Source organism: Grammomys surdaster, unplaced genomic scaffold, assembly GCF_004785775.1.
Source record: "Grammomys surdaster isolate TR1022 unplaced genomic scaffold, NIH_TR_1.0 207, whole genome shotgun sequence".
Classification (NCBI taxonomy): domain Eukaryota; kingdom Metazoa; phylum Chordata; class Mammalia; order Rodentia; family Muridae; genus Grammomys; species Grammomys surdaster.
The window spans coordinates 1361416-1374259 of NW_021604652.1; the positions used below are offsets into that span (position 1 = coordinate 1361416).

A 12844-nucleotide genomic window follows, 5' to 3' on the forward strand; every position below is an offset into this window, starting at 1 on the left:
GTGTGTGTGTGTGTGTGTGTGTGTGTGTGTGTGTGTGTGTGTGTGTGCTGAATGCCACTGAATTTGTGAACTGCAACATGTACCTTATAAAATAAAATACCATGTTATCTTAATTTTAGCTTAATAAAAATTAAGTAGTCCCTTCATATTATGCATGACAGCTTTTAGGTCAGTAGAAAGGCTAAGTGGTTAGAAATTTTGTAGACCTAAATTTGATGAGATAATGTTAGGTTTTAATCAAGTACTGCAAATATCTAATGCTTATGGCTATATCTTTTTTAATATTTATCTTCAATCTTTTTTTACACTCCAGTCGTTATCCCCTGTCCTGGTTAGCCCTTCCACAGTTCCTCATCCCATTCCTCCTTGCCTATCTCCTAGATGTTTCCACACCCCCACCCCACTCCATCCCCCCCCCAGGCCTCCTCGCTGCCCTCCTCCTCAGCTTCTTCCAGCCTTTCCCTAATTCAATCACAGGGGTCAGCAGCTTCTGTCCATTGGTTGGGTGCAAATATCTGCATCTGACTCTTTCAGCTGCTTGTTGGGCCTTTCAGAGGACAACCATGCTAGGCTTCCATCTGTAAGCGCACCATGGCATCAGAAAAAGCGTCAGGCCTTGGAGCATCTCCTTGAGCTGGATCCCAATTTGGGCCTGTCACTGGACCTCCTTTCTTTCAGTCTCTTCTCCACTTTTGTCCCTGCAGTTCTTTTACACAGGAACAATTCTGGGTCAGAATTTTTGATTGTGGGAATGGCAACCCCATCCCTCCACTTGATGCCCTGTCTTTCTACTGGAAGTGGACTCTCTGAGTTCTCTCTCCCCACTGTAGGACATTTCATCTAAGGTCCCTCCCTTTGAGTCCTGAGAGTATCTTATCTCCCAGGTCTCTGGTACTTTCTAGAGGGTCTCCTACCTCCCACGTCCCAAGTTTGGATATTTCCATTCATTCTGCTGGCCCTCAGGACTTCACTGCTGCTCCCTCCAAATACCTGATCATTTTCCCCTTTTAATGACTACATCTTTATTATTTTCAATTTTAAAAATGAAAGGAGAGTTCTTTGGGTCTACTTAATGGCCACAATATTAATTTCTCTAACATAAGATTCCAATCTGTCATCAGTTGTCTCATCCAAAAATGCATTTATTAGCTCACTGCTTTATAATCCATAATAAGACTTAGATAGTGCCAGAAATATGCTATCTGTGCCAGCCATCTTGTTCAAAACCATTTGTTGAGTGACCACAAAGTGTTTGTCACATCTAAATAGAAACAACTCTGCCTGTGCCCTTCAAATAGTGTGCAGGCCCATGAGAAAGTTACACTCACAAAGATTCCTCAAAGATTAAAGCACTGCCATGAGGTAGGTGCTACTTTCAATTATCAAAATTTAAATTAACTAAAAATTTTGGATTTTTATATTAGTATGATTATACTTATAAAAAAAACAAAACAACCAGGTTGTTCTGTATCACTTTACAATATTTACTTATTATATCTTACAGTATACAGCACAACTCAGGGCTAAGAATTAAATGCTTATAAATGTATTATATTTATTGTGATAACCTCAAATAACTCCTATGTCATTCCATATATTCTCAGGAGGACATTTAATTCTCACTCTGATTGAAAATGGCATAATACAATAAAACACACCACAGAGTTCTATTTTTAATTTACTTTTTATTTTTAACATTTATTTATTTGTGTGTGTGGGTGTGTGTCTGTGTGTGTGTGTGTGTGAGAGAGAGAGAGAGAGAGAGAGAGAGAGAGAGAGAGAGACAGAGACAGAGAGAGACAGAGAGACTGACTTCATACCTGCACACACTTAATCTGAGCATTCTGGTACATGTGTTTTGGCATATTTACATATATGTTTCATTCACATGAATTTATTTATCTTGGCTAATATAACTAGGAGTGGGATTGCTAGGTCATACCACTGATATGCACTTAGCTTAAGATAGTACCTAAGTTATCCAAACTAGATTATAAATCCACACTCTCACCAAGATCTCCGTCCCTCAAAATGGATCTATAAAAGGACCCTCAAAATGCACTATAAAAGGACCAAAAGAAAAGGTACATATTGTTACAAAAATATTCAACAAAGGAGTAGACTCTGTTTGTCACAATTCAGCATAAAAAGATAATAGCATATTTTTCTCAATTTTGTTAATTGCTTAAGAATTTCATACAATTTTGATCATATTCACAACTCCCATATTCCTCCTAGAACCATTATCCTTGCCCTACCTACCTACCTACCTACCTACCCACTCATGTCCTCTTTTTTCTTTAAACTCATCAAGTACAATTTGTGTTACTCATATATTCTTAGATGTGTGGCTTCACTGAAGTACAGCCAACCCACCAGAGACTTCATTCTGAAAGGAAACTGACAAAAGCCTAATTATTATGGTGGACAAAAGACTTGAATAAGTATTCAAGAGAATACCCCAAATGGCCCAATGAAGTCATGAAAAGGTGTTCATTATCAGGAGTAAGCTAAAAACGTACTGGGTAAAGCATAATGAGGTATTATATATTGAGAGTTAAAATTCAAATGACTGATAGTATCAAATAGATTTAAATGATTAATAATTAGAATCCTAAATAATACTTTGAGTTACTTGTTATTACCCAACCATTCTACTCCAGTCTTCTGAAATCAGTATCATTTATTTTATTTTACAGAGAAAAAAGTTCAGATCAAGAATGCCTAATTTCTGAAAGTTATTTTCTATTTTAAGTCCATGAGAAATTTATACCAGAAATTCCTACCATAGATCCTCTCATTTTCCATCTGTCTACCCTTTTGTGTAGACTAAAGAAAAGTTTTCAAATCTATATTGCTTTGCAAAAATAATTAGTTTACCTTAGGCAATATTAGCAAAATGTAGCACTAAGTTGACAAAAAGTTCTGTATCAGCTAGTGAGGATATCAAAATTTTCACTCATTTGCAAAATTATAATATTCAGACAATGTCATAAGCCATCCAGCTTCTCTGTGTGTAATCAGCATTATGAACATATAAAAAAGTAATTGGCACTCAATAAACCTGACTGCTCATTGAAGGGACCCTGGCAGCAATGTGTTAGACAACTGTATATGCCATCATACATAGTATAATGGAATGAAAAAAATGATTGAGTACAACCATGGACAAGGAGCTTAATCTGTCTAAATGTTATTCCTTATTTAAAAAATAATACCACCTATCTCGTAAAACACTTAGCCAAAAAAATGTCTAAGGCAAACTGATATTTGAAGTTCAAGAGCAGATAATATTTTCATTTAGGTAGTTATGGTTGTTTTCAATGCTTTCTGAGAACCTGAAAAAGTAAACATTGCCCATTCTGTTTCCAGTTCCACTTGTCCTATACAGACAAGGAGCGCTATAAAAACGAAGAGAGACCTGAGGTCCAGAAGCAGATGCTTGTGGATATGGCCAAGAAGCTACCAGTGTACACCAGAACCGGGAGTGGAGGTCAGTTCATCATTTCTGCCAGGGAGTCAGTTAGCAGGAATGTAAGGAGCACCAAGTTCATCTGAGTTGTCAGGCTAGCATCCTTCTCAAAACCACATTTCATTATACAAATTTTCACATGCCTTTTGTTCGGTACCAGTAACATTTTATTATACTGCTTTATCACATTCCTTTCTATAGAGTCAACCCTCTGTCTGTTTTCTTTTGGATCATCTTATTTTTCTGATGCATTTTAAAACAAATAGCAAACAACAATACATATCTGCCTAAATATGAATTCGTTTGTGGATAAATTTGCATATGAAAATATGTAAATATCTTAAGTGTACTATTCAACATGTTTTGAAAAATATACACACCTGTAATCAAAGCTGCTAAAAAAATTACCATCACTATAAGAAGGTTCTGTCATGCCTCTACCCAGTCAATCCCCATGCACACATATTATTGTGATAGTTTTCCCATGGTGCTTAGCTTTGCCTGCTCTAGAATTGTGTATAAGCAAAATCATGACGTATACACTCATGTGTTTTGTCTCTTTTAGTCAGCATAATATTTGTGACACTTACTCATATTGTTGTGTATTTAATTCCTTGTATTACTGAGTAGCATTGTGTTGTATGAATATAACAGCTTGTTTATCTACTCAGTGGCTGATACAAATTTGGTTTGTTTCCAATGCTTAGCTGGTATGAATCAGTCTGCTATAAACAACCTTGTAGAAATAGGCAAAGGAAGATGTATCCTCATTTATGTGATTGAATATCCTTTGTGAAGTTTTACATTTGGGTTTCATTTGCATGAATGGAACAGTAGTTGTAGAGATGGTTCTCCACCTTTGAAAGTGAAAACCTTGAAAACTAAGATTCCTTGCTGCATCCTGCTCTGGAAATGGTGCTGTTAGATGCAGGGTTATTTCTTCACTGATTGTTTATTCAGCAGCTATCAGTTAAGCTGCAGTTTGACAGTTGAGGAAATTTTAATTAGACAACATTAAAAATTTATTGTTAATTTTGTTAGAGAGATAATGACACTTAGTATTTTTTCAAAAGATTCATACATACTAAAATACCTGTGGTTCCTTCAGTATTTGCTTTAAACACGGAAGTAACAGAGCCAGTGAAAGAAACAGAATAAAGAAAAATGGCACACTATTGAACTTGCTGATTCTGGGTAATGATACATGTAGTTCATTTCTTAGCCCTATTTCATCGGGTATTTGGAAATAATAATGATTAATTTTGATGGTCAACTTGATTGAATTCAGAAAAAACATAGAATAGAGTGTGGTGATGAACAGAGGCAGGTGAATCTCTGTGACTTTGACGTTAGCCAGATCTACATACCATGTTCCAAGCCAGCCACAACTACACAGTGAAAAAAAAAAAAAAAAAGAGGAGGGAGCAGAGCAAGACCCATTACTGAGCTGCACCTTGGGTGTGACTCTGGGGATTCTTACAGAGAAAATTGACTGAGGGAGGCAGACCTGCTCTAAATGTGAATGACACAACCCTATGAGATGGTGTCCCAGACTGAAGAAAAGGAGAAAAGGAGAAAGCTACTGTGGAATTTTTTCTCTGTCCCCTTCCCCCCAGATAAGAGCTAGCTCCCATAGCCACATGCTACATCTGTTCCGTGCCTTTTCTTTCTTTTTTTTTTTTTTATAAATAATTTATTTATTTTTGAACATGAAATGCTTTTTTATAGCATGTTTCACAAGGGGAGGGGGTAAGAGGGGCCAGATGGTGGAAAAGTACAAAATCTTCTTGGCCTGTGCCTTGAAACATGTCATGGTCTATACGGTACACTGCCTTGAATTATGATCTACCTGCTGTTCTTCAGAAGATATGGTACACTGCTTGAGATATGGTCTCCCTGCTATTCTTAAGATGATATGGTGCACTGCTTTGAGTCTATCTGCAGTTGCTAAGCAGGATCTTGCAGTTGCCAAGCTTCAGAGGACATTGTGCAGGTGGGGAAAGGTAGGGGGTGAGGGTAAGGGCGAGGGTCCTGGCTTCTGGCATCTCCCCCTTCTCTGTTTAGTTAGAGAAGGCATCTTATGATCAATCCCAACTATGTGAATTTTGAATTTGGATGTCTAATTATGGGGGGTCTTAGACAAGTTCACAACCCCAAAACACTGATGTGAGACGAGTCACATCGATGGTCGAAGGTTTTAGGCTGTCGACGATGGGCAACGTCAAGGGACTCCGATGTGGGTGAAAGGAGGGTGAGGGCCCTGTCTTAGGCCATGTAGGCTGCACCCACTCCCAGCACCACGCACTCCTTTTCGGCTGCATTGGGTGGGCCCCTGGGAAGTGGACCTACAATAATCCCGTCATTGGGCTAACTCACAGCCATCCTAGTCCCTTGTAAATGTTCAATTTACCAACCATTTGTCAGTTTGGGGTGTAATATTGTCATAAAGGAAGGCTCCCCAATGTTAGCGGCCATATCAAGGGCGGCCTTGGTTTAGGAAAAAGCCAATTTTTGTTGTGGTGATCAAGAGGCCAAGCTCTCTATCGAGAGAAACGGGGGCAAAGCCAGGCATACCAGGAACCCTTCTGGAGGGCGTGGAAGTCTAGCGGTCGACCGTAGGGGGGAGGCAGGGGAGCTGGCAGCTGTGTCAGTCTCCTGCAGAGTCACTTCTGGATCCTCTTCAATTTTCGGCTGATGGTAATGAACTTCAACCGTCTTCTTGATGGCAGCATCAACCTGGTTCCGTGGATGACAGGTCGCGGGTTTTGATCTCTGTCTCGCTTAATCTTGATGTCCTGCGCACATCCTCTCAATGAGGGTCCGTCCAGAGGGGTCCGTGCCTCGAGCCCCACGTCTGGGTGCCACTTGACCCGACTGGCAGGCCCTAGTTATTCGTGGGGGCGAGGAGGACTGCAACCTGCTATTCTTCAGAAGATATGGTACACTGCTTGAGTTATGGTCTCCTTGCTATTCTTCAGATGATATGGTACACTGCTTTGAGTCTATCTGCAGTTTCCAAGCAGGATCTTGCAGTTGCCAAGCTTCAGGGAACCTTGTGCAGCTGGGAAAAGGTAGGGGGTGAGGGTAAGGGCGAGGATCCTGACTTCTGGCCCATCTGGATTAGAACTTCTAATGGCAGGCATCACGGGTGATTCATTTTTGCCTGGAAAGAAAAAAGAAGGGGATTCTCAGGGAGATTTCTCTTCCCTGGATGTAAATTATTATTCATCATATTTATGGTTGGGCCTGGCTTTGTGAGTGTATCTATTTTTTTTCATTAATATTTATGGTAGCCGGTTAGCTGTGCCTTCTGTGGTATTGGACAGGCATATCAGTCCTCGGCTCCATAAGGGAACTGGGTCTGGGGCATTCCCTTTACGGGTATGAGGGTCCTTCCCCATATCTGTGGCAAAGTTTTGTTGGTCTTGGTGGTGCCCGAGGTCACCAACATGGTCAGCAAGAGATTTGCCATGAGCTTTCAGCTTAAGAGAGAGAAAAGTGAACAAGGCATGATGGAGAGTATTTCAGGGGGGCTCCTTCTGAGGGGGTACCGTTCCCCCTCTTTTATTTTTAAAGCCAATTTTTCAGAGTTCTTGTAAAATCAGGGCTGAAGCGCCAACAGTTGCTCCTTCTACACTCAGAGAGTCATGAAGACCTTATTTAAGGATATATAAATCTATATTTATAATCTTTTGTCAAAGGACTTTTATAGCACCACTGACAATTAATCAGACTATATGATATATCGATTGGAAATAGCTTTTTCTACTTTTTGTGAGATTACCTCTCTTTTGTCAATTAACTGTTGAGGAAGTTAGGGTTTACCTCTCTCTTGAGAATATTGATCAGAGATTTAAGTTCTTTTGTGGAGAGCTTAAAATAGTATCTTAGCCAATTTGCATCTCCTAGAAACTTTTGAAATTAATTTAAGATAAGTAAACTCCCTTTTTTAAAAAAATCCTTTATCTGTGTGGGGTTTTTATTGGAAATTATACGTGTTTACCTTTCAATGTTATCTCTTTTCTCATTCTCCCCCAAGATCCTTTATCCCCTACCCCTTCCTCCTAATTTTTGTGATGGTGTGCTCCAAACATCCTCCCAGTCCCATCACCCTGCTCTCGAATTCCCACACAGTAGGGAATCCAAACTTTCGGGGACCTTAGCCCTCCACTTTCACTGAAGTCTAACAAGGACACCCTCAATTCCCTATACAGGTGTGTGAGTCCCTCCCTTTGTGTTCTCTGGTTTAGACTTTGGGAGTTCTGGTTGAAACTTTTGATACTCCTTCTAGAAAGGACCAACGAATTCATACTTTGGTCTTCCTTCTTCTATGTGAGTTTTATGTGGTCTGTATGTAGGTTCTTAGACATTGTGAGCTTTTGGTCTAATATCCACTTATCAATGAGTGCATACCAAGTATGTTCTTTTGACATTGGGTCATCTCACTCAAGATGATATTTTCCAGCTCCATCCATTTGCCTAGGAATTTTGTGAACTGATTGTTCTTAATAGCTGAGTAGTATTCCATTGTATAAATGTACCACATTTTCTGCATCCATTCTTCTGTCGAAGGGCATCTGGGTTCTTTCCAACTTCTGGCTATTATAAATAAGGCTGCTATGAACATGGTGGAGCATGTGTCCCTGTTGTATGGTGAAACTTCTTTTGGGTATATGCCCAGGAGTGGTATAGCTGGGTCCTCAGGTAACACTATGTTCAATTTTCTGAGATATCGCCATACTGCCTTCCATAGTGGTTGTACCAGTTTACAATCCCACCAACAGTGGAGGAGTGTTCCTCTTTCTCCACATCCTCGCCAACATGTGCTGTCACCTGTGTTTTTGATCTTAGCCATTCTGACTGGTGTAAGGTGGAATCTCAGTGTTGTTTTCATTTGCATTTCCCTGATGACTAGTGATCCTGAACACTTCTTTACGTGCTTCTCAACCATTCGAACTTCCTCAGTTGAGAATTCTTTGTTCAGCTCTGTGCTCCATTTTTTAATAGGGTTCTTTGATTGTCTAGAGTCTAATTTCTTCAGTTCTTTGTATACCTTGGATATTAGCCCTTTATCAGATGTAGGGTCGGTGAAGATCTTTTCCCAATCTGTTGGTTGCCGCTCTGTCCTATTGACTGTGTCCTTTGCTTTACAGAAGCTTTGCAGCTTTATGAGGTCCCATTTGTCAATTTTTGTTCTTAGAGCACAGGCCATTGGTGTTCTGTTCAGGAACTTTTTCCCTGTGCCTATGTATTCCAGGCTTTTTCCCAGTTTCTCTTCTATTAGTTTCAGTGTGGCTGGTTTTAGGTGGAGGTCCTTAATCCATTTGGAATTGAGCTTTGTACAAGGAGATAAGTATGGATCAATTTGCTTTTTTCTACATGCTGACAACCAGTTGGACCAGCACCATTTGTTGAAAATGCTATCTTTTTTCCATTCGATGGTTTTAGCCCCTTTGTCAAAGATGAAGTGACCATAGGTATGGGGGTTCATTTCTGGGTCTTCTATTCTATTCCACTGATCCTCCTGCCTGTCTCTGTTCCAATACCATGCAGTTTTTATCACTATCGCTTTGTAGTACAGCTTGAAGTCAGGGATGGTGATTCCTCCAGAAGTTCTTTTATTGCTGAGAGTAGTTTTCGCAATCCTGGGTTTTTTGTTATTCCAAATAAATTTTAAGATTGCTCTTTCTATCTCTGAGAAGAATTGAGTGGGAATTTTGATGGGGATTGCATTAAATCTGTAGATGGCTTTTGGCAAAATAGCCATTTTTACTATATTAATCCTTCCAATCCATGAGCATGGGAGATCTTTCCATCTTCTAAGATCTGCTTCAATTTCTTTCTTCAGGGGAATGAAGTTCTTGTCATACAGGTCTTTTACTTGCTTGGTTAGGTTCACACCTAGGTATTTTATATTATCTGTGACTATTTTGAAGGGTGTCATTTCCATAATTTCTTTCTCAGCCAGTTTATCTTTTGAGTAGAGGAAGGCTACTGATTTGCTTGAGTTAATTTTATATCCAGCCACTTTGCTAAAGTTGTTTATCAGGTTTAGGAGTTCTCTGGTGGAAGTTTTGGGGTCACTTAAGTACACTATCATATCATCTGCAAATAGTGAGATTTTGACTTCTTCCTTTCCAATTTGTATCCCTTTGACCTCCTTGTGTTGCCTAATTGCTCTGGCTAGGACTTCCAATACTATATTAAATAAGTAGGGGGAGAGTGGGCAGCCTTGCCTAGTCCCTGATCTTAGTGGGATTGCTTCAAGTTTCTCTCCATTTAGTTTAATGCTGGCTACTGGTTTGCTGTATATTGCTTTTACTATGTTTAGGTATGGACCTTGAATTCCTGACCTTTCCAAGACTTTTATCATGAAGGGGTGTTGAATTTTGTCAAATGCTTTCTCAGCATCTAGTGAGATGATCATGTGGTTTTTTTCTTTGAGTTTGTTTATATAATGGATTACATTGATGGATTTCCGAATATTGAACCAACCCTGCATTCCTGGGATGAAGCCAACTTGATCATGATGGATAATTGTTTTGATGTGTTCTTGGATTCGGTTCGCTAGAATTTTATTGAGTAATTTTGAATCAATGTTCATAAGAGAGATCGGCCTGAAGTTCTCTTTCTTTGTTGGGTCTTTGTGTGGCTTAGGTATGAGTGTAATTGTGGCTTCAAAGAATGAGTTGGGTAATGTACCTTCTGTTTCTATTTTGTGGAATAGTTTAAAAAGAATTGGAATTAGGTCTTCCTTGAAGGTCTGATAGAATTCTGCACTAAAACCGTCTGGTCCCGGGCTTTTCTTTGTAGGGAGACTTTTAATGGCTGCTTCTATTTCTTTTGGGGTTATGGGATTGTTTAGATGGTTTATCTGGTCCTGATTTAACATTGGTAACTGGTATTTGTCTAGGAAATTGTCCATTTCATCCAAATTTTCCAATTTTGTTGAATATAGGCTTTTGTAGTAGGATCTGATGATTTTTTTAATTTCCTCAGTTTCTGTTGTTATGTCCCCCTTTTGAGTTCTGATTGTATTAATTTGGATACTGTCTCTCTGCCCTCTGATTAGTCTAGCTAAGGGTTTATCTATCTTGTTGATTTTCTCAAAGAACCAGCTCCTAGTTTTATTGATTCTTTGGATAGTTCTTTTTGTTTCTATTTGGTTGATTTCAGCCCTGAGTTTGATTATTTCCTGCAGTCTACTCCTCTTGGGTGTATTAGCTTCTTTTTGTTCTAGGTCTTTCAGGTGCTCTGTCACGCTGTTAGTGTATGCTCCCTCCAGTTTCTTTTTGTAGGCACTTAGAGCTATGAATTTTCCTCTTAGCACTGCTTTCATTGTATCCCATAGATTTTGGTATGATGTGTCATCATTTTCATTAAATTCTAAAAAGTTTTTAATTTCCTTCTTTATTTCTTCCCTTACCTGATTATCAAGGAGTAGGGTGTTGTTCAATTTCCATATGAATGTGGGCTTTCCATTCTCTTTGTCATTTTTGAAGACCAGCCTTAGACCATGGTGATCTGACAGGATGCAGGGAATTATTTCGATTTTCTTATATCTGTTGAGGCCTGTCTTGTGCCCAATTATATGGTCTATTTTGGAGAAGGTACCATGAGGTGCTGAGAAAAAGGTATATTCTTTTGCTTTAGGGTGAAATGTTCTATAGATATCTGTTAAGTCCATTTGGTTCATAACTTCTGTGAGTTTTACTGTATCTCTATTTAGTTTCTGTTTCCATGATTTATCCATTGCTGAGAGTGGGGTGTTGAAGTCTCCCACTATTATTATGTGAGGTGCAATGTGTGTTTTGAGCTTTAGTAAGGTTTCTTTTATGTAAGTCGACGCTCTTGTATTTGGCGCATAGATATTCAGAATTGAGAGTTCATGTTGGTTGACTTTTCCTTTGACAAGTATGAAATGCCCTTCCTTATCCTTTTTGATAGTTTTAAGTTGAAAGTCGATTTTATTCGATATTAGGATGGCTACTCCCGCTTGTTTCTTAGGACCATTTGCTTGAAAAATTGTTTTCCAACCTTTTACTCTAAGGTAGTGTCTGTCTTTGTCACTGAGGTGGGTTTCCTGTAAGCAGCAAAAAGCTGGGTCCTGTTTGCGTATCCAGTCCGTTAGCCTATGCCTTTTTATTGGGGAATTGAGTCCATTGATGTTAAGAGATATTAAGGAGAGGGTGTTGTTGCTTCCTGTCATTTTTGCTAATAATGGAGACATCGTTTGTGTGGTTATCTTCTTTTGGGTTTGATGGAAAAGGATTATTTTCTTGCTCTTTCTAGGGTATGATTGCCCTCCTTGTATTGGAGCTTTCCTGCTATTATCCTTTGTAGAGCTGGATTTGTGGGAAGATACTGTGCAAATTCAGTTTTGTCATGGAATATCTTAGTTTCTCCATCTATGGTAATTGAGAGTTTTGCTGGGTAAAGTAGCTTGGGCTGCCATTTATGTTCTCTTAGGGTTTGTATGATATTTGTCCAGGATCTTCTGGCTTTTATAGTATCTGGTGAGAAGTCAGGTGTAATTCTGATAGGTTTGCCTTTATATGTTATTTGGCCTTTTTCCCTAACTGCTTTTAAAATTCTTTCTTTGTTTTGTACATTTTGTGTCTTGATTATTATGTGACGGGAGGTGTTTCTTTTTTGATCTAGTCTGTTTGGCGTTCTGTAGGCTTCTTGTGTGATTATGGGCATCTCATTCCTTAGGTTAGGGAAGTTTTCCTCAATAATTTTGTTGAAGATATTTACTGGCCCTTTAAGTTGGGAATCTTCACTCTCATCTATACCTATTATCCTTAGGTTTGGTCTTCTCATTGTGTCCTGGATTTCCTGGATATTTTGAGATAACAACTTTTTGCATTTTGCATTTTCTTTGATAGTTGTGTCGATATTTTCTAAGGTATCTTCTGCACCTGAGATTCTTTCTTCTATTTCTTGTATTCTGTTGGTGATGCTTGTGTCTATGACTCCTGATTTCTTTCTTAGGTTTTCTATCTCCAGGATAGTCTCCCTTTGTGCTTTCTTTATTGTTTCCACTTCCATTTTTATGTCCTGGATGGTTTTGTTCAGTTCCTTCATCTGTTTGTTTGTGTTTTCTTGTAATTCTTTAAAGGATTTTTGTGTTTCTTTAAGGACTTCATCCTGTTTTCCTGTGTTCTCCTCAAGTTTTTTGATAGTGTTATTTACTTCTTTCTTGAAGTCCTCTAGCATCATCATTAGAAGTGATTTTAGATCTGGTTCTTGTTTTTCTGGTGATATGGGGAGTTCAGGACTTTCTAATGTGGGAGAACTAGGTTCTGATACTGGCAAGTACCTTGGGTTGCTGGTGCTTGTGTTCTTGCGCTTGCCTTTCGCCATCTGGAT

The 12844-nt window shown here is 39.0% G+C and overlaps 1 protein-coding gene across 1 annotated transcript in view; it reads left to right on the forward strand.

Moving 5' to 3' along the window:
* The window catches only part of Zdhhc15 (zinc finger DHHC-type containing 15), a 126089-nt gene that overhangs the window by 56165 nt on the left and 57080 nt on the right, over positions 1-12844 (forward strand). Inside the window, exon 4 of the mRNA XM_028771423.1 lies at positions 3373-3493. Coding sequence (XP_028627256.1) covers positions 3373-3493 — 121 coding nt within the window. The remainder of the gene's footprint in view (positions 1-3372; positions 3494-12844) is intronic.